Below are 25,664 nucleotides of genomic sequence, written 5' to 3' on the forward strand. Positions count from 1 at the left end.
ACAGCATTTTAAATATTTTTGCAAGGTGTTCAGAAATGCTGGGACAGAGCAGGATATAAAACCGATGTGCGTTAAATAAAGGAATGCATGTTTCTATCTCTTTGTGCTAGTGATCTCTTCCCCACCTTAAAGAAAATGCTTGTAAAAAAAAAAATTTGAAGTGTTGCCCCAAATGCCTAGACTGAAAACCTGTGGTCCTCCACGTTGTGCTGGACTACAACTCCCATCATCCCTGACTAATGGCCATGCTGGCTGGGATTAATGGGAGTTGAAGTCGAGCAACAACTGGAGGGCCAACGGTTACCTGTACCTGCCCTAAAGGAGCCACCTGAGGTCAAGGCATAACCCAGTTGCAGGTGTCCCATCAACTGAAAATGAATGCCTTCGCATGCAGGAATCTTTGTGGATTGCCATAACTCAGAGGGAAAGCACATGTTCTGAGTGCGAACGGTCCCAGGTTCAATCCCTAGAATCTCATCTGAAATTTCGGAGGGTCTCTACCAGTCAGGGCACTGAACTGGATAGACCAAGGAACTGATGAAAATATAAGACACCTTCCTGTCTTCTTCTTCCTCATTCATATATGCTCAATGTTCGTTCCATCAACAGGGTGGGGAACGAACTCTGTTTTGAAATGGAGTTTTGGAAAACAAATACAGTGGGAAAGTCATTTGCAATCTCTGTGTTTACAGGTAAAACCAGTACAGCAAGGTTATCGGTGGCCAGTTTTTAATTTGAATTAATATACCCAGCAGAACATTTTAATAGATATCTGTGCTGAAATGATAACTTCCGGCCCTAACCCCCCCTCACAACACCTTGTAACGCTTTGCCAATGATTGATCTGTTGGAAGACATATATTCAATAGCACGCGTGTTATGTTATGTTAAGTGTTTCTGCACTCTAATTTTCCTTTATCACAAGGCAGGCAAATGACAGTGGCTGCACTTTAGTGCCATGATTCATCCATTTCCGCCAGAGAATAAATACACATTCTCACCTCATTTGCCTTCATATATATCTCTGTATCCAAATGGACATTACTTTTTGAAATGCCCCCCTTGTCTCCCTCCCTCCCTCTTTCTTTCTCTTGCTGAAATGCAGCAAAGATTGTAATGGTAGGTGCCAGTTTTTTGAATTACTGGGTGACTGCTTTAGCTGATCCTAAAAAGCAAGTGTCTTTTTCTACCGCATAAAAGGGCTGAAATGTTTACATATCAAAAGGCTATAGGCCAATTTCTGTCAAAATTATACATGAAGTTAAGCAGTACAAGCAATTTATTTAAACACTAGTCATTGTAGAAAAATTCCAAACCATATGCTCTTTTTTAGCAGTCCCCCCCCCCCAAATGCATTTGACCCATGACTTGGCAGAGACATGCAAGCTTCGTAATTTACTTGAAATTTCAAATCCCCCTTGACATTTCAGGCAAAGATCTTCATTAATAAGGTTTATATGAATGAAAACTTTAGAAGCCGATATTGTTCGAGGGAAGGGTTGAAGAATGGGCTTTTTCTGTTCTTTTCTTTTGCTGTGTGTTTTCAAGATGGACTTGACTTTCCTGATCAGTTCAAGAGAAGTTTATTCAGGAAATAAATCCGACCATACTATAGGGGACTTGAAGCAGTTCTCTGTGGGCACAATGCCCATACATGGAGGGATCCCTACAGGGCATTTCAGAGCTGTATTTTCTTGCTCTCCACCCACACCAACAGACACTCTGTATGTCAGGTCTTTACGAGGAGGATTGTAGGCACTGAGAATCCTAGAATTGTAGAGTTGGAAGGGACCCTAAGGGTCATCTAGTCCAACCCCCTGAAATGCAGGAAACTCAGCTACAGCATCCATGACAGATGGCCACCCAACCTCTGCTTAAAAACCTCCAAGCAAGGAGAGTCCATAACCTCCCAAGGGAGACCGTTCCACTGTCTAACAGCTCTTACTGTCAGAAAGTTTTCCCTGATGTTTAGTCAGGATCTCCTATCTTGTAACTTGAAGCCATTGGTTCGAGTCCTACGCTCCAGAGCGGGAGAAAATAAACTTGCTCCATCTTCCTACATTCATAGAATTGTAAAGGCATCACAAGCGTCCTCTAGTCCAACCTCTGCAATGCAGGGATCTTTTTGTCCAATATGGGTTTCGAACCCACGAACCTGAGATTATGAGACTCATGCTCTACCAACTGAGCTATGGAGAGGAAAGGCTGGGTAGGTGCACATGGGCTTCCCTTTCCCAATCATGGCAGTGAGTGCCAGTGGGATGGGGAAAACATTGTTTTCTTGAGCCCCACAGGGGTCCTTCTGCATGCGGGCACTGTGCCCATGGAGGACTGGATCCAGCACTAGGCGTCTTTTGAAAGGACACAGGTAAAGACTTCCTGAACTTTGAGAAATCAGGGAAGAGGGCATTGTTAATTGCACTGGAACATCTGCAAACAAAGGGAGCAATAATAATATTTACGGGGAGGCTGAGATGTTTTCTATACTAAGCGCATTGAACTTTCAATGAGCCCTTCATTAAGTATTGATATAGTGCATGGGTAGGCAAACTAAGGCTCGGGGGCCGGATCTGGCCCAATCGCCTTCTAAATCCGGCCCGCGGACGGTCCAGGAATCAGTGTGTTTTTACATGAGTAGAATGTGTGCTTTTATTTAAAATGCATCTCTGGGTTATTTGTGGGGCATAGGAATTTGTTCATATTTTTTTTCCAAAATATAATCTGCCCACCCATAAGGTCTGAGGCACAGTGGACTGGCCTGAAAAAGTTTGCTGACCCCTGATATAGTGTATAAGATAGCTCATAACAACAGCAGTAATAATAATTAGTTATCATATCTTTACTCATACATTAAGTGCCACACGGGTGTTGACACTTAAGGAACATAAGAAAAGCCCTGCTGGATTGGACCAAAGGTCCATCTGGTGCAGCCTCTTGTTCACACTAGGGACCAGGTCTTTGGAAACCCTACAAACAGAGCCTGAAAGCAGCAGCATTTGGTATCTAGAAGTCTATATGGCCATGTCTGCACCAGAATAGTCTGGCCTCAGATGCCCTAGTGCCTCCCTGGGTTCCTTTGGGAGGAAAGGCTGGATGTAATTTGAACAAATAATAACAAATTGTGATTTCCAAGCTGGACTACTTCACTTTGCTCTACATGGGGCTGCCCTGGCAGATGGTCCAGAAGCTGCTGCTAGTGCAAAATGCATCTGCTACATTGACGGGAGGCAGCCTGGTGAGATAATGTTCCACCAGTCCCAAAAGTTCCGCATCCACTGCTTGTGAACTACCAGGCCCAATTGCCCTAGCACACAAAGCCCTAAATGTCTCGGGACCCAAGTACCTAAACCACACCTTCCCTAATACCAACCATTTCAGCATGTATGATTGGCAGGGAAAACCCTGTTGGTGGTGGTGCTGCCACTAGGTGCTGCCAGGTTGGTGCTGACCTATGACAGGGCCTTCTTGGTGATGCCCCCCCCCATTTGTGAAATGCCCTCCTTGGTGAGATGCGACTCTCTCCCTCATTATCAACATTCCTGTTTGCCTAGGCATTTGATGTCTGAAATATACCATAGTCTGGCAACTATGACATTTGATGCTGTGATTGTATTATAAAATGTTTTTAGATGCTGTTAACTGTTTTTAAATTATTTTTATTTCATATTTTAATTGTATTGTTCCATCACTTTGTTGTTGCTGCCCTGGGCTCCTTTGAAAAGAAGGTCTTGTTAGACCTATCCTCTATAAATTTATTTTAGTGCTTTCACAAGGCCAATCTAGTAGCCATTGGGACATATTGTGACAGCGAATCCTTGCATTAACAGTTAACTACGGTTTGGACTTTGGTTTTTCTGCACCATTTTCAGCTGGTGGACTCATGTTCCAGTATTATGAGGCAAACTAAGGCCCGGGGGCCGGATCTGGCCCAATCACCTTCTAAATCCAGCCCGCAGATGGTCTGGGAATCAGCGTGTTTTTACATGAGTAGAATGTGTCCTTTTATTTAAAATGCATCTCTGGGTTATTTGTGGGGCATAGGAATTCGTTCATTCCCCCCACAAAAAAAATAGTCCGCCCCCCCACAAAGTCTAAGGGACAGTGGACTGGCCCCCTGCTGAAAAAGTTTGCTGACCCCTGCTTTACACGCTTGAGAATGTTATTTGTCCCTCCCCACAAGCTTTCCCCCACCTCCTTCTAAACAAAAAGATCCCAAATGTTTTAGCAAGAAAGGTGTTGGACCTCTGGATCACTTCAGATTCTCTTTCTGGTACCTCTGGTACCTTGTAGTGTAGCATTCCCTTCCTCTCCTTTTTTAAAAAACCTGGATCTCCCAATGAAATTTGTGTTTACTCCATAAGCAAGCCTTAAACGGCTCAGGACCGCAATGCCTCAAGGACCGCCTCTTTCCACATGAACCTGCCTGGACCCTGAGATCATCTTCTGAAGCCCTTCTTTGTGTGCCTCCTCCTTGAGAGGTCTGGAGTGTGGCGACGCAAGAATGGGCCTTCTCTGCAGTGGCTCCCCATCTGTGGAATGCTCTCCCCAGGGAAGTTTTCCTGGCGCCTTCATTATACAGTGGTACCTCAGGTTACATACGCTTCAGGTTACATACGCTTCAGGTTACAGACTCCGCTAACCCAGAAATAGTACCTCGGGTTAAGAACTTTGCTTCAGGATGAGAACAGAAATTGTGCTCCAGCAGCGCAGCAGCAGTGGGAGGCCCCATTAGCTAAAGTGGTGCTTCAGGTTAAGAACAGTTTCAGGTTAAGAACAAATTAAGTTCTTAACCCGAGGTACCACTGTACACCTTTAGGCACCCGGCAAAAATGTTCCTTTTTACCCTGGTCTTTGGTTGATCTGATTTACATCCTATGCCCTTTTAAAATGTTTTTTTTTTGGGGGGGGAGCTATTGGGTTGTTGTTTTTATTTTTATTTCTTGATTTATTCTGTGAACTGCCCTGAAGCCCCCAGGTATATGGCGGTTTTTAAACTCAGTAAATGATAATAATAATTTAATCTGAGAATCAAAACTAGTCAATGGCACCATCTTGCACAGCCTCCTGACCCCAAACTGTGCACCAGGGGAGACTACCAGTTAATCCAGAGTATTTGAACCTCAGCCAGTTTTAAATGCTGTCTTTAGGGACAATTTATTGGAAACTAGTTCTAGTGAAATCGATTGGGGTCTTTTCTAAGCATCAGTGTCTGGGTTACTATAAGTAGGTAACAAGAGCTAGACCAGGCCAAAGGCCCATGTCTAACACCCTGTGCTCTAGTAACCAACCAGATGATGCTGGGATAGCTCAGTCAGTAGAGCATGAGCTGCTTAACCCCAGGATTGTGAGTTCGAGCCCCACTTCGGGGGAAATATTCCTGCATTGCAGGGGCTTGGACTAGATGACCCTCGTGGTCCCTTCCAACTCCATGAGGCTATGATTCTATAATTCTCTGCCTGCTATGGGAAGCCCAAAAGCAGGATCTGAGCGCAAGAGCACGCTCCCCTCTTGTGATTCCCGGCAAGACCCACGACTCAGTTAAACGTCTTAAAATGATTCGTGTGCCAATTATTTTTATCAGATTTTTTTCCAAAAACTCATTCGACACGCTGGGTGTTGTTGTTTTTTAGCATTTTGTGTGGATTTAGCTAGCCAGTGTGCTTGGGGTAGACTTCGCGGGCGCGCACGGGTTTGAATTCAGAACGACTCTGACGTCGAACTGAATCCACCGTGTCAAGACAGACGCGTCCATGAGCCCGTTGTCAAAGTCCGGCCTTTAAGCAGGATGTAAATCGATCTGATGGGTTTACACCAAATCTGGGGCCCTTACCTGCTTGTGGATACCGATCCGCACCAGGTAGGACTCTGATTCCTCCCAGTAATCCGCTTTACTGGGGGATTTTAAAACCTTCAGTCATCCTTCTATTTACATAAGAGGTTCCTTCAGCGGGTGACTTCGAAGTAAAGGTCGCAGAGTTTCTGGTTTTATTATAATCTTTCGGAAGGGAACATGCCCAAAGTCATGACATGCATTAAGCATCTAAACTCTTTGCTCCCCTTTAGCCATTGTCCCTCAGACTTATTTGTCACAACTTTGTAAAACTCCCCATTTCTCGTCTGCGTGCGCTGCTATTACGCGCGATAGCCCTGATTCCTATAAGGTCTAGCGCGGATACGACCCAAGTTCCATTGAACTCTCCACGGGGCTTACTTCTGAGTAGACACCCCTCGGATTGCGCTGGCAATCTCGTCCTCTCGGTGTTTGGAATTGTGCGGGTGATGGCACAGTCAAGGATAAAAATCCGGGGCGGACGCGGGGATTTAGGTTTGAGGAATGCGCAAAACCTGGACACCGAATACGCTCGGCATTCATTCCGGAATGAAATTGTTTGGCTGCTTAGAGAAATTGTGGGCTATCTTACCCCAGCGTCGCAGCGCATACCTATGAACATACTACTACCCTTTTCTTTTTAAAAAAGGAGATGGCCAGCGCCTTCAGCGCCTTCCAAGCGATGGAAAATTCCTTGAGGGGAAAAAATCTGCACAGTCCCTTATTGATCATCCTGCGGAGCCGAAGGCACCGGGAACGCGCTGTTCCCTTGTCTAGTATTTGGGTTCATTGTCTAGAGCGCTGGACAAATAGGGGATCTCGCGAGGGGGTGGGAGATTGAGTAGCAAGGAAATCTGGAGAAAGGGAGAGAGTTCTTTTTCTCTTTATTTTGCAAACCCCATGGAAATAAAAGCACAGTAAGCAATCACCCTGTAGAAGGACGCTGCTTACATTGAACTAGAAGTATTCCCGTTCTTTCCAACTGAAATGTTGGTTCAGAGTGACCATCTTTTCAGCAAACCACATTTCCATAGACTCGTGCGTCGTGATTGCTTCGTGGGAAATCGTGTTTGGGTAATAATATTGAAAATCACCGCCGTGTTTACTTGATTCCTCCTCTAACAGCTCCTCCTGCCCTTGCCGAGCTCCCTCTTTCCACGCGTCCTCCAGCCCACGCTGTGACTCTGGCCCCGGGAACTAACAAGCCCCACACCCGCTCGCCAGCAACGCGCCAGACGCGCGAAATTTGCTGCGCTTTCATTTGTTATTCCAATGTCATCCTCTTCCAATGAGTGACAAGTGATTGTTTATTTAATGCGGAATGTAGAACTGGGATGGGAGGCGAAAGTGAAGAAGAGGGAGAACAGAAAGGGAAACCAGAAATTCACCAAAGTCCATCCAAGGGGGGCGGTGGAGCCAGACAGGTAGTGCTTCAACTGGATGGACCACGATCCGGAGTAAGCTTGCAGGAATCACCGGCAAAAGCGAATATGCCTGTCCCAACATGTCTGTCTGCATGATGTGCGCGAGGCGAATTGGGATCTGATTTTTGAACAATATGAAAAACGTTGAGCGCGCACAGTCATTGGAGCGGGGATTCAAAATAAAGTTGTTGTTAATGATGATGATTCTGATTCGTAATAGTCGAAAATCAAAACCTAAACAGAAATAAGATGTAAGTCTCACTAATTTCAAAAGGCTTAAATTGCAGCTAACCAATTTAGTAGGGGAATTTAAAAATAATAATAATCCTAAAACTCAATTTCTGATTTCAATGGGATTTATTTCTCAGGAAGTGTCGCTACGATTGAGGTGTTAACACACAGCCCGACCCCTAAACTCAGATGGGGCCATAATATTTTAAACCAATAAAGTTTCCAATTCAGAAACAAAAAGAAAAAAATTATGTGCTCCAGCACCACTCCCCAATTTATCGGAATGTAAGTCCCACAGAACTGAGTTCCGTGAAACTTACACCCAAGAATGCTTGCAGTACAGTGGTTCCTCGGGTTATATACGCTTCAGGTTACAGACTCCGCTAACCCAGAAATAGTACCTCGGGTTAAGAACTTTGCTTCAGGATGAGAACAGAAATCGTGCAGCTGCGGCACAGCGGCAGCGGGAGGCCCCATTAGCTAAAGTGGTGCTTCAGGTTAAGAACAGATTCAGGTTAAGAGCGGACCTCCGGAACGAATTAAGTACTTAACCCGAGGTACCACTGTATTAGGCATATTTATTTGGCTCCTAAAGTCGTTTACTTGAAAGTAAGCAGAGCCGTGGAAAACCGTTGGATTTCCTACGGATGGAGGCGATAGCTCTTTTGAGCTCAGGTAACCACAGAATTTTAAACCGAATTGGACTCCCTTTTGATATGTACTCCGATCCGCTATCTGGTGCTTCCGACCTATATCTCGTCAGCTGCTTGTAGGTTTCTGCATGAATCAAGTACTGTACACCTTCTCCTCACCTGGCTGCTCGTTTCACGAAGGACTGCTTTGTATCCAAATATCTGTGCTGTTGACTCGCCACAGATTTTCTCATTAAAGAGCTCTTGTGTCCCGAGGAGCAATTTTCCAATGGGGAGAGGAATAAATTTAAGGGCGGGGGAGGTATTGCTAATTATATAAACACGACCAGCCTACAAGTGAACCTCCGCAGAGCTCTGCTTTTGTAATAGCCAACTCTCCCGTCCCATTGGATTAGTGAATATATTCCTTTCCCTCTCCAAAGCCTTCCATAGGCACGCAGCGAAACTGACCAGCGCTGCCTCAGTCCCTCGTTTGTGTGTTGAAAAGGCTAGAGATGTGACCGATTCGTCGCAAAACAGTCATAACAGAGCATCCGATCAGATCTTCTGTCTTCCAGTGACTTCTCCCTAATTTTCACAGGCGGCGTGCCTCTATTTATTCCACTTTTGATGCGCCACAAATTACGCGCAATGTAGGTATATATGCACACGGGAGGGGGGGGGGAGAGAGAATCCTGCCCCTTTCAGACTCCAAAACTGTGGCATATTTTTGGTGAAAGGATCTCGACTCTGGACCTTTCTGTCCTGCATGGATGGTTAATAAAGTGAAACGCTGACCCAAGTTGAAGCACAGAGCAAAAGCGCGCGCCACGGCAGCTAAACAGTTTCATGTTGCACGCCTGGGCTATAGTCGTTGGAGCCGTAGAGTCGACGTCTTGACTGCATCGGACCGGGAATGATGCGCGCGCGCGGGGGGGGGGGGACTTGGGTCGCAAAAATTGCCAGGCTAGTCCCCTACTTTAAAAAATAAATAAAAACGGGCTGTGTTTATTTTTTGCTAACTAGTCTGGAGGTGCCAATCAAAGCGATGCAATCACTTTGCGGCATCGATGAAGCTGCGTTCAGTTTTGATAGATAGATGTATATACATTAATTTAGTGATTTCCACATTAAAACTTAATACTCAGGTGCTTGTTGGGGGTGGGGTGGGGTGGGGGTTGCGGCAGGGGAGTAGTTGGTAAAACCGACCTCATGCGGAAATCTAAAGATTAAAAACTCTGGGGAAAGTGTCAATAAAAATGTATTTGTGATTTTTAAAAATTTTCTAAACTACCGTAGAACTACTCAGAAAATTCTGAAGACGTTTGAAGAAAAAATACGTACAAACATACACATATTCTAATTTCTTCAAATATATCGTGTTGGCCACAGGCATTAATGCCATACGTTTGTACTGTACTCATTTTGATTAATTGTATTTAGAAACTATATTATCTATGTACTTTTAATGAAGAGAAAAATCTCTGCCCTCAAGGCGCTTACAGTTAAGCAGCTCCATTCATTCAGGGCCCCTTTCGCCTCTACCTTGATTTACTTGAACCGATCCAGTGCGCCTCTAAATAGACTGAAATTAAACTGCTTTCTTAGACTACTTGTCGGTCACCTGAGCTGGGGAAGCGGTGAAAACGAAGGAAGATGAAATAGAAATAACGAGAAATACACATATGATTGTGTGTGTCTCCTGCGACGTGAGGTTTGCTTAGACTAAGAGAGGATAAAAGAAGGCTTAGATGTCACATTTCCTATGCAAGCCTTGAGAGAAAGGAATTCTTTTGTTCAGGTTTTTTTTAAGAAGAAAAATAATAATCATTTGTTCCTCGTAAACAGCCCCTAATGGCTTAGTTTTGTTTCGCGCGGACAATTTCCTACCTTCATTGATGCAGGGCTGATGGGGTAAATATTCTAATCTGATTCAGTTCACCTCCTGCAGATCGCTGGAGACAATCGTGACAGACCAAGGGTTTTGCAAATCACAAGGACCCGGCTACCAGGAGAGACGGTCGCGTCTTAATCAACAAGAGTTTTTAAAGGACTTAGCCGACCCACCCCTTCACCAGAAGGTACATGCGAAATGTAAAGAACCACATCAGCCCCAATACATACATACATACATACATACATACATACATACATCCATACAATAGTTGGATGACTGGAAAAGAGATTATTTTTTGAGATGGTACCCCAATAGACCCTCCTTTTTCACATGTTTGTCGAAAACCACATTTGAAAATATTCCCCAACATTTTGAAGGTGCAAAAGCACCATATCAATTTCTACACCTCTCCTGCAACTACTTTTTTTTAAAGTAACCATTACTTTGTGTGGGATGTGTGTGTGTATACCAACCTAAAGACAGTCGTAATGGCACAGATCCGCAATCCAAAATCCCAGACGAAGCTAAGAACCATTAAATCCTGTCGGTATCAATGGGTGTTGTCTTGCGGCTCTTATACATGCTTACTCAAACGCGCCCCGCGGAAACCCGAGCGACTAATGCGCAGTGGCCGGGTCTTGACTTAACCTGATCGCAGCTGGCTTTTATTTCCAAGCGAAATGTGCTTCGGAGAGGTCCATTTCCGACCGCAGTCCTATGGACACTGGCCGGCTCGAGGCTAAGGATCACCGGACTCATCGGGGCTTACTTCTGAGTAAACCTGCAGAGGATGGCCATATGGGCCTTTCGTTCCGTCCGCGGCATCCTTCACGCCTATAACCATGTCGCCATAGAGGGCAACAGTCTGAGCACCAAATCGTTCACAAATAAGAGTTTTGCTAGGTAGGAAGTTCAGCGAAACATTATTTCGGGTTCAAGGGAGGGATGGGGGGTTCAGCTGGGGGTGGGGCAGGAAAAATGGGATAAAGGAACACACTCTATGCAACATATGTATCAGTGACCGGAATGGCTAAAGGGAAGGAAACGCTACGCTCTTTGAAGCAAGGGGTTTACCGTCGAGTAAAGACAAAGCCAATCGGGGAGGGGCTGTAATGGACTAAAGATGAATATTCTAAACCTTGTTTCCCCACTTTCACTCTTCCTCCCCTCCCCCCCGCCCCCGCACGCATTTCTTGCAAGAACTCGGGAACATCTAACCCCGATCCTAAGCTCATTTATGGACGGCAGGGAAGTCGCCCTTTCGGATCGCGACAGAAGCTGATGAATTAGCAAACAGCCTCTTCTGCAGAAAAATAAGCGGGGCACTTTCGGAGCCGGCCGGGAGCTGGTGTTAGGCGATTCTCCGCAATAACATTAACCAGATTAACCCGGTCAACAATTAGCGATGGAGGGCAGCAAACAGCGAGAGATCAACCCTAAATCGCGGGGGGGGGGGGTGCGGGGTGCGAGGAGCGAGCTCGCCGAGAGCTGGGAAGAGGCGAGAGGCGGGGAAAAAAAAGAGAGATCCGCTAATGGAAAGGATTACGTTAATTTCGTTAATTCTTAATGCACAGAGACCCGTCTCTCTCCCTTTCCCTCCTCCCCCAGACGCGCCCATCAGCCCCACCCCTCCACTTTCCCTCCTCCCCACCGCCACCATCTCTGCTGACTTTACTTTGGTAAAGATGGAAAGGGGGGGGCGAAGAGAGAGAGAAATCTGGTTTTATTTGTGATCTGATCTATAAGCAGGAACTAAATCCAGGATGACGTCGCCGGGGTATAAAAAAGGAAAGAGGGTCGGGGTGGAGTAGAGACTCCCATGCAGTTGAGATCTGAGGAGGAAACAGACCAGAGGGGAGGAAAGGGGGAGTGGAGAGGAGGAGGAGGAGGAGGAGGAAAAAGAGGAGGGGGAGAAGCGCGCAAAGTGACCAGGAAGGGCCTCTCCTGGCTCGCTTGCTTTCAAAAAAGAAAGCGCTGGCGGACAGGCCCCCCTCTCCCTCCCCCTCCCCCAAATAAGCCTGGCGCCCCGAGCCTGGGGAAACCTCAGTCCGCGTTTTTCCTCGGCTCCGCCGCCGCGCACGCTCCGCTCCGCTCCCCCTCCGCCGCCGCCTTGCTGAGCGGAGCTTCTCCTTGGCTCCGTCGGCCCCCGCCCGCCCTCCCTCCGAGCCGCGCGCTTTGGGGGCTATGCCTGCGGGCATGTTCAGCATCGACAACATCCTGGCGGCCAGACCCCGCTGCAAGGAGTCGGGGCTGCTCCAGCAGCAGCAGCAGCAGCAGCAAGCGGCGCCTCAGCCGAGCGCGCCGTCGGTGGTTTTCTCGACCAGCCTGCACGGCGGGGACTCGCTGTACGCCTCGGCTACCGCCGCCGGCGGAGACTACGGCGGATATTACTCGCGGGCGGTGGCCCCGGCCTCCAACTTGCCCGCGCTGGGCGGATCTCGACTGGGAGGCTATGGCAACTATTACTACGGGCAGCTGCACGTCCAGGCGTCCGCCGTGGGGCCGCCTTGCTGCGGCGCGATGCAGCCCCTGGGCGCGCAGCAGTGCTCCTGCGTCCCGGCAACAGGTAAGGCAATAAGAATGCTAATAATATAATAATATTAACCCTCCCAGTACTAACTACCCTATTCACTTTCAACCCAGAGGGATGAGGAGGGAATGTAAAAGAGAGAATCAAAGTTAACCACCACTCCCCGTACTTTTTTCGCTTATTTCGCTTATGTTTACGCGCGCCCCTCCCAGCGCTTCCAGACTTTCCTTTGCGCTTGGGTAATGATTGAGTAATGGCCGTCATTTACAGGACGAGGCTCCGCCGCCGCCGCCGCTCCTCTCCTCTCCTCTGCGCGGTGGGGAGAACGGTCCCCTGTGGACTTTCGTTCGTGGGAATGAAGAATAGCCCATTCACTTACAACGAGGGAAATTTGCAAGGGTGTGGGAAGCCGGGAGCTCAGTTTGCTGCTTCTGTAAGGCACAGCTAGTCCCGTCCGGGATTCTGTTGCCTGGTCACTCCACGGCGTGACAGAATGCTGCGAAGCAGCGATACATTCCTTCGCACTGGCTGAAAATGACGTTCCATATTCGAACCAAGATGGCTTGTGATCGAAGTCGGTTTGTGTTGAGAGTTGAGCTGGTTGGGTGCATTTCTCTGAAGCGGCGTTTCCCCGTCCCTTCGCTTCCCACCCTTAAGACATATACCCGCTCTGAAACGCAGGTTTGGAATCCTTACAACTTCCAACATTCCAGGGAGTATTTAGATTGACTTCTGTGTAAAGCTGCTGTCCTAAAGCATATTTATGTGGCCGTCAATGCAATTAAAGTAAGTGGGACTTGCTTCTGAGTAAACAAATGCTGCAAACGTCTTTAGGATTGGAGTGTAAACTTCTGAGGCGGCGACCTGCTCTCCTTAATTTACTTACAACTTTCCAGTCCTATTTATTTAAATAAGTATTTTTTTTAGTTCCACTGAATTAATTAAAACTTCCAAGAAAATATATCTGAGATCGAGATGTAAATCACTCCATAATAAAATAAACAAATCTGGCAAACCTGATTTTTGAAGTCAACCAATGGGCAAATCCGATCCACACCCAGTTAAAATGTGGGGTTTTTTTGGGGGGGGGATGAACCTGATTCAAAATACAATCCTCAACACATTTATTTAGGACAAAGTTAAATGTCACTGAATTTAGTGGGGCTTCCTTTCACTGACATCTGATTAGGTTGCTAACCTGGTTGAAGGCAATGAGATTATTCTAAAATACATAGAAGGAAACGTTAGTTTATTAATTGAACTTCCCCCCAAAAATATGTGAGGGTCAGGGGCACAGTTCAAGTTCGGTTATTAATCCTGTTCAGTTTGAACTGATTTTGTCTGGATGGCAATGGAGATTACAGTTGTACCCCAACTTCCCTCCAATGAGTTAGGTGGGGGCATATATTGATGGGCTGGTAAAAAAATCCCCGCACTTTAACGTGATCCCAGTTGTGGGCTGTTTTTTGGGGCTCCTGGGTGAATTCAGCGGGGATTTATTGCTTCGTCGTTGAGAGGCTTGGACCCTAGTTTCTGACCCGCTTAAGCGGCCCTAGCCGGTGAGCTAAATGCATGCCCCCTAATGCGTAAACTTCACTGAACTAAAGTAGAGAGTGAAACGCCATCGGACTCAGTGGGACGTATTCACACGTCTATCTGTGTCTATCATTTTGGAGAGGGTCACGTGTGGAGTGGCAGTCAGCATTTTCTCCATGTGTGAATGAGACTTGCTTCCGTCTTCCAGGGCAAATCTGAAGTAAGCGGGATGGGCGTGCGCTGCAGCGCCAAGCCCAGACTCCGCATCCCTGCAAAAGTTAGTGGGAATTTTCACCAAACTGAAACTTCCAAATTTGCTCCATAGCCTTTAATCAGCTTCTTTGTGGCCTTTTGCCCCTGGCTGGTAACTGGTTGGTAACTCTCGTAGTTGGCAGGCCGTGCTTTTTCGTGGGCTCCGAATCCAGCTCAAACGGTACCATATCACCTCCTTTCGCCCCTCTCCCTTTCTCTCTAGGCTACGAAGGGACCGGGTCCGTCCTGATGTCTCCGGTGCCCCATCAGATGCTGCCGTACATGAACGTGGGCACCTTGTCCCGGACTGAGTTGCAGCTGCTGAACCAGCTGCACTGCCGTCGGAAAAGGAGGCACCGCACCATCTTCACGGACGAACAGCTGGAGGCTCTGGAAAACCTCTTCCAGGAAACCAAATACCCAGATGTGGGCACTAGGGAACAGCTGGCCAGGAGGGTCCATTTGCGGGAGGAGAAAGTGGAGGTAATTGGAATGGGCTTCTGGGCTTCATTGCAAAATGCAGGCGGAGGGAGACCGGGGGCCGTTTTTTCCTTATGCCATCCAAGGGGAGGGCGAGTGATGGTGGGGGTGGGAGGGAGAGAAGCAACCCGTAGATTTCCTAAGGAGTGGGAAAGTTTGCGTCTTAAACCGACTGCAAACTCGCTTCTGTATTTTATGCAGCGCCTGGCACGTCCTTGGTGAGGAATAATATGTAAGGCTTACTCAGTAGTAGCAGTAGTACTTAGTACTCAGTAGTAGCAGTTACTCAGAAGACTGAGTAGTGCAGCAATTCTGTACCTAGTTTACCTGGGAGTAAGTTCCGTTGAGCTCTGTGATGCTTACTTCTGAGTAGACATGCATAGGATTACTCCGTAATTCTCCTTACCATTGTCATTCGGCCCCAATCCTGCACTGTTTACCCTCAAGTGAACGCAACTGATTTAAATGAAACGTAATTTTAAGTATGTGTGTTGAGGACGCGTTTTAGGCAATGGGATCAACAATTCAGCGGGTCCCTGGATCGCAGCTTCAGTTCCGCAGATTCCCAACTTGGACGGGCACTTTGCATACTCGGCGTGCTCAGTCCTATTCGCGTGGCGCGATCCACAACTTTGAGAGTTTAACCCTAAAGCAGTAAGTTTAATGGAACTTATTCCTTGATGAGTGTGGTAGGATTTGCAGCTTCCCTCCACTTCAGATTTAGTTTTAAGAGGCACCGAGTCCCCCTCTTAATACTTTGGGACTTCGGTTTGGACGGTGACTTCTGTGTTCACTGGATTGTAGACTAGGCTTGCCTGTCTAAAGACAACCGAAGTACTTGCTCACAACAACTGCACTTATTTATAGAGCCCGGCAGTGTACTAGGCCCAGAGTAAAACAGTACTAGGCGGTCCTGGGAGGCGTCGGCACGCCGATCCTACACGCATTTGGTGGAAGCAAGTCCCTTTGAATGCGGGGAGACGGGCAACTGCGTCCGATCTTGGCCCGGGACATCCAGTGCCAGGTAACGGAGAGAGAAGGGGGTAGGGGTGCAGAGCTAGACAACGCCACCCAACTTACCTCTGTAGCTGCGATGCAAAATGCCTCGCTTCTTAAGCGTTCGCTTCCCAGGTTTTAAGATGCAACTCGTCGCTCTGCTGGTCAAATGTATTTTTTTGCAGGAGCTAAGCACTTTAGGCAGAACATATCAAACCTGTATTTTGCACAACTTCTGACACACCCTTGGCCCTAAAATCCTAGGAACAGTAGGATAACCAGCAGCGCTATTTGGATAAACTAATGGTAACACTCCCCATCCTTACGCTGTCAGTCCTGCAGTGTTGACTTGAAAATAACCCCGGTTGCACTGCGATCCTGTAAGGTATAACACTTCCCAGGTGCGCGGAAGCAACTGCAGCCGCCGTCGAAGTAGCTCAACCGGGAGTTGAGGTTGCGCGGGGGAATGATGTTAGATTCTACCTTTTGCGCATACGCGCAGCGAAATGCAAGACCCGTCTCTTAGTTCGCGGCTCTGTGTTGAAGCTCTAGGCTGCATAGCATCTTGTTCAGAAGGTAATCTGTTCACACATGCATGTTTACGTCGTCGGGGTGTGTGAACCGATTCCACCAGAGGAAGCATTACGTTTGAGATGGCGTGGCATCTAGTGATAGGAGAACTCGATCCCATTGCAATCCTATACATGCCTACTCAAAATTCCCATTGAGTTCCCAGGGAAGTAGGTATAGCATTGCCGCTTTTGTGGCGTTAGATCTGTAAAGGCTGGTTCGCACGTGCAGCGTCAGAGCTCCATGCTGCTGCAGCAGCCGTGCAAAACTGAAAGACGCGGTGCAAACAGTGTTGTTGCAAGTATTGACACCTTCCCCTCCCCTCCTTCACTTCCTCGAATGGCAGGTTTGGTTCAAGAACCGCCGGGCTAAATGGAGAAGGCAAAAGAGGTCTTCTTCGGAGGAGTCAGAAAATGCCCAGAAATGGAATAAAGCTTCCAAAACATCCCCAGAGAAGCGACAAGAAGAAAGCAAAAGCGATTTGGACTCCGACAGCTGATACCTTTCCCCCCACCCGGAGGATAAATTTGCTGGGCCGGCGGAATGGACATAGCTTGCCTGCACAACTTGCACCGAGAAGGAAGATGCTTAAGAATTCTTGCACAGACTCTGCCTATGCAGGAGGAGGGAAAGGAGGACCGTATAAATATATCTATCTGTATATAATGTACACATGACGACCCTGGGAGCGATCCCTTTTAAATAAAGCGTGTTGCGGAGGTGTTGCACAGGTGGGTGTTTGGGGTCGCTTGCTTTGTTTGGGTTTCTCTGACAGACCCGGCTCCGAAGAATCACAGGCCGGGGTGGGGCCCACAGCCTTGTTTAGTCTGCTGCTCTTTTTTTGTTTGGTTTGGTTTCCATTGTTTTGGCTGGCTGGGTTAGGAAGAAGGCGGGGTGGGGAGAACGGAGAGCCGGAGACATAAAGCTGCGCTATTGGTTATTGATTCCCAACTCTGGGAAAGCGATGCTGGCTTTATGCGTTTAGAAGAGAGAGGTTGCAAGGCTGCAAACGCGTACAGAACAGCACACACTTCCTTGCCAGTAAGCCCCCTCGAACTTCTGGGACTTAACTCCCGAGCAAAGGTGCGCGCTGGGATCGGCTGGGATCTTCAGCAGGGCTCCCCAAACGAAAACCACAAGCAGTCCGTTAGGATTTGTTCCCTAGGACAGCCGCTTTCTCAGAGTAATCCAGGCTCGCATTAATCCCAGGCAAACGGCAGCCAAGTTCAGCGAAAGTTGTCCGAGTTTAAGCATTTTTTCCTTTCAGTGGAACACAATAATAACCTTTAACTTGACCGGGCTGTAAAACTGAAAAGAGATCTGCTCCGATTAACGATAGGAAATGGCAAAACCCTGAAACCGCACCCGTCTTTTTTCTGTCCGCGGGAGTGCGTCCCGTCGATTGCAATGGGACTTATTTCCAAGGAAGTTTACTTAGGATCTCTGCCTTCAATTAAAACGGGAAAGGAGGAGAGCAGAGGGGATAAAGGAGCTGCTGGCTTCTTTAAACCTGATCTTGAAATGGTGGGGAGACGCAGAAATTTCCTGGGCTTCTGGTAAGACTTTTTATTGAGACCGGGATTTTACCAGGGATTTAACCTGGGCCTTCCAGCGCGCGAGGCAGATGTCCGCTCTGCCGCTGAGCCACGCTCGTTTCCCCAAAGGCTTTAACGTTTGTTTATTCCCATCGGCAGTATCTGATCTGGAGGGGTGCGGGGGAAACCCACAAAAACAGCTGAACGTTTTACTGCACTTTCGCCTTTCCTAGTAACCAGCTTCATTCAATGCTGCTAGGGAAACGATGGTGGGAAGCGCAGAGTTTGCTGAAGGCCACTTATTCCATAGTTTAGCACGCGAAGGAATTGCTGAGCAATCCGAAAACCGCAGCGTCTTTCTCCCTATTTCCTCACGAATGATAATATCGGAAAAGGTATAGTTGTTGAGGCATCTGAGGCCAAACCAAGACTCGTTGGAGAGGGTTGTGCACTGCGAGCAATACCAATCAGCTGTTTATCGCATTTGGTTATGTGTCCCCCCCCACATATCTGTACTGTTCCGTAGCGGATGAAATCAGCCTATTTACAAAAGGGATGAATTATTTGCCTCCTTGAATCCGGAATCCCGACTGCGATCTTAGCTGATAGCCAGTGTTAATGTTCCGTCAACATTTTGCGCTGTGAATGCCACGTCAGACAGACCCACTGAAATGAATGAGCATGACTGAGCGAGGTCCGTTAATTTCAATAGGTCTACTCTGAGTAAAATTTAGTTGACTGCCGCTCAGAGATTCAAGCGAAAAGGAAATCTGCCCAGGCACATACCTTTCAACCCCCCAAATTATTGAGCACCTGCCACGAGTGACGCAAGTCATCTGCGAAGGGCCACATGAAGACTCAATAATCTTGTTCCGTCTTAACCTTTCCCTTGGCCCGAAACAGGGCTGCAAGCCTATACCCACTTACCTGCGAATAAGCCCCACTGCGATCAGTGGGATATACCTCTGAGTAGACATAGGATTGCGCTTTAAGTCTCGTCGATTACCTGTTTCCTGAAGGGACAAAGACCACACACGTGCTTCCAAAAAGCCCACTGCAATTCTATCCATTTCTCCTCAAAAATAAGCCCCACTGGGTTCAATGGAGCTTACTCTCAGGTAAGTGTGTAATGTTACCTGGGCCCCTTCTTCCCAGTTAACAAGAGCCTTGCAAAGCGTGCAAGATTGCGGGGGGCGTGGTTGCTTGTGTAGGTGCTTTTCTCTTTTTGCATCCCGAAAAAAATCCTACCATTCAAACGATCAGAGCGTCAGGGTCAGTCCTCTGGTCCCTCTTCACTGGCCCCAGGGCAAGAGGGGTGATAGCTGGCGATGGGTCCGCTCAGCTAGAGCCCCACCGGATCCAGTGTTGTCAATATGTGCGTTAGAATCATGGAAACAGCAGCCACGGAATGCACATTTCCATGCTCTGAGCATTGGCTAGCGTGCACAATGAAGACTCAACACTGACAGGCAATGATGGAGAGCAATCCGTAAGCTCTCCTCTCCTTTAAACTGCTTGGAAAGAACTTGCCCAATAAGTCATGTGACCAATGCCATGATGTGTCATTAATCACCTTCCCAAATCTTGCTCCTTACCCAACCCACAATTCTGGAACAGCTTCCTCCTTTAAAAAAAACAAAACAAAAAAACCACAAATCAAATTGAAGGAGAGTGAAAGTGCCCCTGTTAGGAACAGAGGGTGTTGCCTTAAGTTACACCCACTCAGATCGTTGGTTCAGGGGATATTATTCAGACAGAGGATATTATTATTATTATTATTATTATTATTATTATTCCACCTTTTTACTTGACAGGAACTCAAGTAAAGGTTTACAGCCAAGGGCTTACAGCTACAGGCTTACAGCTAAAACAGAAACAGCTAAAAACATAGGAAAAAGCAATCATTCAAAAACAATTAAACATTAATAAAATATGCACACACACAAAACAAACAGATCATTACAAAAAGATATCTACACTTTCCCACCCTTATAGCTGCAGAAAGAAAACTGCTACAATAAAAAGTCTAAACAAAAGACACATTGCATAAAATGTTCTCATCATATTCCCCGCCCTAATTGGAGATGTGGGGAATCAAACCTGCAGTCTTGTGCGCACAAGGCTTGCTCTCTTTCACTGAGCTATGGCTCTTCCCTTCAGTGTCATTACATGAAATCTATGTTTCTATTGATTGGTTTTATTGTACGCAAGTCTACTCCCCACACTTTCTTACACTATTCTACTTGAAACCTGGCTCCTCAGGATTCACACCTCCAGAACAGCAGCCCAGAGCCTTCTCCCTCAGCAAGTTTGATGTGGATTAGAGCCAAGAGTTTGTCAGGCAGCCTCCCTGACCCATGGCGAGATGGGCTTTAAAAGAGACGGGGAAAGGCTACAATAAAATGTGCAACTTTTTTGTGTTCCTGTTTCATAAGGGCCTGGGGAGAAACCAAATAAATCCAAATTAAGGAGTGACCAGAACACTTCCATACTACAGTGGTACCATGGGTTACAGACGCTTCAGGTTACAGACACTTCAGGTTACAGACTCCACTAACCCAGAAATAGTACCTAGGGTTAAGAACTTTGCTTCAGGATGAGAACAGAAATTGTGCGTCAGCAGCGGGAGGCCCTATTAGCTAAAGTGGTGCTTCAGGTTAAGAACAGTTTCAGGTTAAGAACGGACCTCCAGAACGAATTAAGTTCTTAACCCGAGGTACCACTGTATATGTTGCACCTTAAAGAGCTTTTAAATTAGCACCCTAAAATATTTGACCCCATTGCAGGATATTTGATATCTTCTTCAGGCCAGGCTCCCGGGAAGAAGTCACAGTGCTACCTGGACCATAATGCTCATATTCAGGTTGTGGAATATTCTCAGTTCTCCTTCCAGCATATTATCTGGACTTATACCTGATGTCATCCTATACATGTTTACTCAGAAGTAAGTCCAATGGCATCCAATGGAGCTTGATCCCAGATAAATCTTCTGGCCTCCATTGAGCATCATAAGGTAAATAATGGTATGCAAAATGCACCTTGGAAAGCCTCTGGGTTGAGAAATGGCAATGTGAAGTGGCCTATATACCTTTCTGTACTATTCTCTAGCACAATTATGATGGGAATGTGGGCCTCCTGATCCATGACTATTGGCTGTGCTGGGTGGAGCTGATAGGTGATGGAATCCAGCAACACCTGAAGGAAGGGGGGGGAAGCATAGAAAATATTATTCTAACTCAGTATTTTGCATACACCACCTACTCCCATTCTTAAAATGCAAACAATATCAGGAGCTCAAAGTTCATGAAAACAAACCACCCTCATGTAGCTATAATAATTGTTGTGAAATACGGTGTAATTGGAAATCCCAAATTCTGCATATTTACTTGCTCCATTCTAATGCTGAGCAGGAATTTCTGTGTGCCTGTCCCTTTTCTGTGAAGCAGGATTCCTGTTGAGATAGGACAGGAACCTACTATCACTACTTTTCAGAAACAGCTGAAAACAGTTTTTTTCTGACAAGCTTTCACAGCTGGACAAATAGGTGTTTATTTTTGCATTGTTTTAAAACTTGTATTCTGTTGGCTTTTTTAAAAAAATAAAGGTAAAGGTAAAGGACCCTTGACAGTTAAGTCCCGTCACAAATGACTCTGGGGTTGCGGCGCTCATCTCGCTTTACTGGCCAAAGGAGCAGATGTTTGTCTGCAGACAGTTTTTCCAGGTCATGTGGCCAGCATGACTAAGCCGCTTCTGGCGAAACTAGAGCAGCACACGGAAAAGCCATTTACCTTCCCGCCGGAGCGGTACCTATTTATCTACTTGCACTTTGATGTGCTTTCGAATTGCTAGGTTGGCAGGAACTGGGACCGCACAACGGGAGCTCACCCCATTGCAGGGATTTGAACTGCTGACCTTCCAATCGGCAAGAAGTTATTTTTGTTATGTTTGGTACATTGCCTGAGATATATATGTGTAGGGCAATTAATTACTCAGTGCAAAGACACATGGAAATGCAAATTTATTTATGCTGCACACAGTCTTAGGTCATGGCAATAATAGTAAAAAGAACCGCAAAACACTAAACACCACCTGTACCACTGGCAGAGAATTGGTGCCACCATTGATGCCAATTTCCAGTAAGATCTTGTGGAGTGTGTGAGATCTCATAAGATTTTAGTGAGATCTCATGAGATCTCACCAGAAATCAGTGCTGATGCAGGACCTACATTTCTGCAGGTCGCAGTAGGGTGGACGGCATGGCACAGAAATGGTGGCAGAATGGAGTAAAATGGGACACACTGTCCCTGCATAGATACATGTTCCAGTCATGGCTAAGAAGCAAACTTTCTAAACAACTGAGCCCTAGAACAATCGAACAACACTGGGAGCATCTCAAAGCAATCATAGCCTGCTTACGGGATTCCCAGAAGCATCTGATTGGCCTTTGGCCTGATCCAGCAGGGCTCTTTGGTTCTTATGTATTTACTTTATATCCTGCCTTTCCTTCACAAAGCTCTAGGTGGTGTACATCAAGTTCCTTACTAGATGGCCTCCATACTTTGATCAGATTCAGAATGAGATCAAACCTACTTAGCTCCAGCAAATTTGTCACTTCATGCCTTCAAGATACAATTTCCACTGTATCTATCAAATGCTTTTTTATTATTAAAAACAAACAAACAACCCCCATACCAACTGCCAAAGAGTGTTGAATATTAAATATTATTGCATGCCAACCACCAGATACTGTTAGTGGTTCTCAAATATCTTGCAATCAAAGTTTAAGGAGGGATTTGTTTGCAAGGGGACCATGCTGAATAAGATATCATAGGCTAAGGTATAAACACTGATAAACCTGGAATATTGTCCAGATCTAACTGTTAATGGTGCAGCTGCACTACTCATGAAAAGATTTAAGGCAATCCAAACTGAATTCTTTGGAACTATTTCTTTCTTTCTTACTGTTTTTGTGAACTCCCCGGTGATCCGTACCATAAAGAATTGTGGCCTGTACCATAGCCTTGGAAATGCAAAGGGCAGGGTCAGTTATATTACTTCCATATTTTCTTCAAAATTATAAAACCGTGTTATCTGCCCTGCCTCATTTTAGTGAAATATTGTCATGAAATAACACTGTTTGGCACATGTACGATGGCAAGAATTCAAAATTTGACAAAAGTTTTGAGCTCATTAACTTCTTTCATAGTATTGGCAAGGAAGGTAGATTTCGCAACTGGAAAAAGCTTGATTTTTTAAATACAAAAATAGCCAACTAAGGGTTTTTTGGTTTTTTTTTGAGAACACAGTGGTAGAGTGTAAGCTCTCCAGTGTCTCTTAATCTTTATTTCTCTTCTAGCCATAATTAAAAATTTCCTCAGACTTGTTTAATAACATTTTTTTAAAACAAAAAATGCTACTGCCATTAAGTGATACCTGCACCAGAGTCATCCTATAGCAGGGGTCCCCAAACTAAGGCCCAAGGGACTCGTTTATCCGGCCTGCAGTGACCCCCGCCACCCGTTGCTGCCACCCACTCTTACCAGTGCTGCGCTGCACGGCTGCCCACTTCTGGGTCGGAGGAGGACCGGAAATAGCTTGTGCGCATGCACATGCGTTATTTGTGCATGCGCAAGAGTTATTTCTTTGCACATCTGGGTCAGAGGAGGCCCGTGCACATGCACACAAGCTATTTCCGGTGCTCCTCTGACCTGGAAGTACACCGGAAATAGTGTGTGTGCACGCGTATGGGCACGCGACCTCCGGCCTGCTGCGCAATCAGTGCTGGAGACACTGGCCCAAGGTGCGGTAAGTTTGCTGACCCCTGTCCTATAGCCATCGTTGATACCTTGGAGGAAGGAGAAATATGTAGTGTTTTTCATCTTTAATGGAGATGAAAAGTAAATTCTATTGAACTGAATGAGAATGTACTAGATGGGTTTAGGATCAGGGCAAATATTTGATAGATTGCCCCCATATTCATTTTGTGTATGAATTTAAAACAGATTCACACAATGATCTGGTTCAGACCATCGTCTCTTCTAAACCATAGTTTAGACTATTGCAGCCAAGTTGTGGCAGGCCTCAGGTGTGCTGTGATCTCTTCCTCCTTTGAACAAGGAAAGTGAAAGCTTCTGCTTTCGGTTTTGATTAAACTACAGTTTCACAATACAGAATTCAAAGAACTGTGTGTGAGTTGTTTAATTATTTTGATACTGCTTAGGAACATTGGAAACGGCCTTATACAGAGTCAGCTTTTTGGAGACTACAGTTCCCATCATCCCTGACCACTGGTCTTGCTAGCTAGGGATGATGGGAGTTGTAGTCCAAAAAAATAGCCGAAGACCCAAGTTTGGGAAACCCTGATCTACACTGATCTGCAGTGGCTCTCCATGATTCCAGATGGGAGTCTTTCCTAGTCTTAAATGGAAATGGTGGGTTTTGAATCTGGGATCTTTTGCATGCAAAGCCCCTGTTCTTCCTTTGAGCTAAGGCCCTCACCCCTGGGTTGCTATTCTTGTTTGTTTGTTTATCTTGAATTAGAATAGACCATAGTTTCTCGATTTCATAACCGGAGGAAGAAGTTTAGTCAAAACTGAAAGCAAATGCCGACTCATGTGCAGAGGGAAGGGTAAGTATGAAAGCCTGAGGTTTGCTGCAACCCATTCACAATGGTCTAAACTATAGCTTAGATCAGGGATGAAAAAGGTGTCACACTCCAGATGTTCTTGCGCTATAACTCAAATCATTGCTGGTCTCTAAAGGGTCACAGGTTCCCTCTCTGTCTCTGTATTAGTCAATGGTCCAGGGTCAACCTAAGGGTTAGTGAGCCCAGATGTAACTGATAATACTGAAGAATAATCATAAGGATTCCCTAAATTGAATAGGGAAGTGCAGGATATTTATTTTGAAAGCATGGAATCCTTCCGCTTCCCCTTTTAATTTTTTTTTTAAAATAATTTTTATTAACTGGCCAATCACATCAAATTAAATCACATCATATAAATTCCGAATTACAAAGCCAAATTTTTAAATTTTGTTGGGGGAACCCATACTTTAAGATCCAAAGGGGAATTCAGATCATCTTCTTATTACTGCGTTAATGTCCAAATCAGTCCCAATCAGTCCAAACAAAGTTCATAATTCTATCCAGTCTTATCTTGGTGTTGCCACATCATATCTTGTTCGTATAATTTCTCTTTTTCCTTTACGATCTCTTCTGTTAGTCTCCTTAAGCCGATAGCAAGTGTAATAATCCTGTGTGGATTTCCCGTTCCTCCACTAAGTCCAGATGGTTTCCATATATCTCCTTCGTAGATAACATCACTTTATCCATCGTAAATTTTGGCATTTGTCGCTCTTAAGTCCCACCGAGGAGTTGATTCACGATATGTAAACAACTCTATTTCTCTCTTTCTCCTCCCAGACCCAAGAGCTCCCACAATGCCTCACAAAATGGCGAACGGCATTTTTTCCTGACTGCGTCACTCCAAAACTCTTAGTTTTCCAGCTTCATCTTGAAACATTGCTTTGGATCGAAAGTTTATCTCCACACAGCCTTAAATCCACAGCTTAAGTCCTTAATTTCTGACTCATTAGGGGAGGGGGATTCTTGTTAAATCACATAAAAAGGTAGAGGCAGGTTTTTCCCCCCTCCCCCCTCAGTCATTACCGTATCTTGACGTTCTTCTCGTATTTTATTGTTGTCTTGTTATCAGAGATCTCTTCTGTCAGCAGTATTTACTCCCCTTTTT

General features: G+C 46.0%; 1 protein-coding gene and 1 long non-coding RNA gene across 2 annotated transcripts; one reads left to right on the forward strand and one right to left on the reverse strand.

The window, feature by feature from the left end:
- Nucleotides 1-7,387: 7,387 nt before the first annotated feature.
- LOC307200884 lies at nucleotides 7,388-12,974 on the reverse strand. Its single transcript, XR_013832463.1, has 3 exons — nucleotides 12,924-12,974; nucleotides 10,008-10,122; nucleotides 7,388-7,488 (listed from the first exon to the last, which is right to left on the reverse strand). It is a non-coding gene; the product is annotated as an uncharacterized lncRNA (long non-coding RNA).
- On the forward strand, nucleotides 12,199-17,108 carry GSC (goosecoid homeobox; the record flags this gene model as incomplete). Its single annotated transcript, XM_079949479.1, has 3 exons — nucleotides 12,199-12,580; nucleotides 14,556-14,815; nucleotides 16,725-17,108. The coding sequence occupies 3 exons, from the start codon at nucleotides 12,199-12,201 to the stop codon at nucleotides 16,875-16,877; spliced, it is 795 nt and encodes a 264-aa protein (XP_079805605.1). The 3' UTR covers nucleotides 16,878-17,108.
- Nucleotides 17,109-25,664: the final 8,556 nt, after the last annotated feature.

This window comes from Podarcis cretensis (assembly GCF_951804945.1).
Source record: "Podarcis cretensis genome assembly, chromosome: 1".
Lineage (NCBI taxonomy): Eukaryota > Metazoa > Chordata > Lepidosauria > Squamata > Lacertidae > Podarcis > Podarcis cretensis.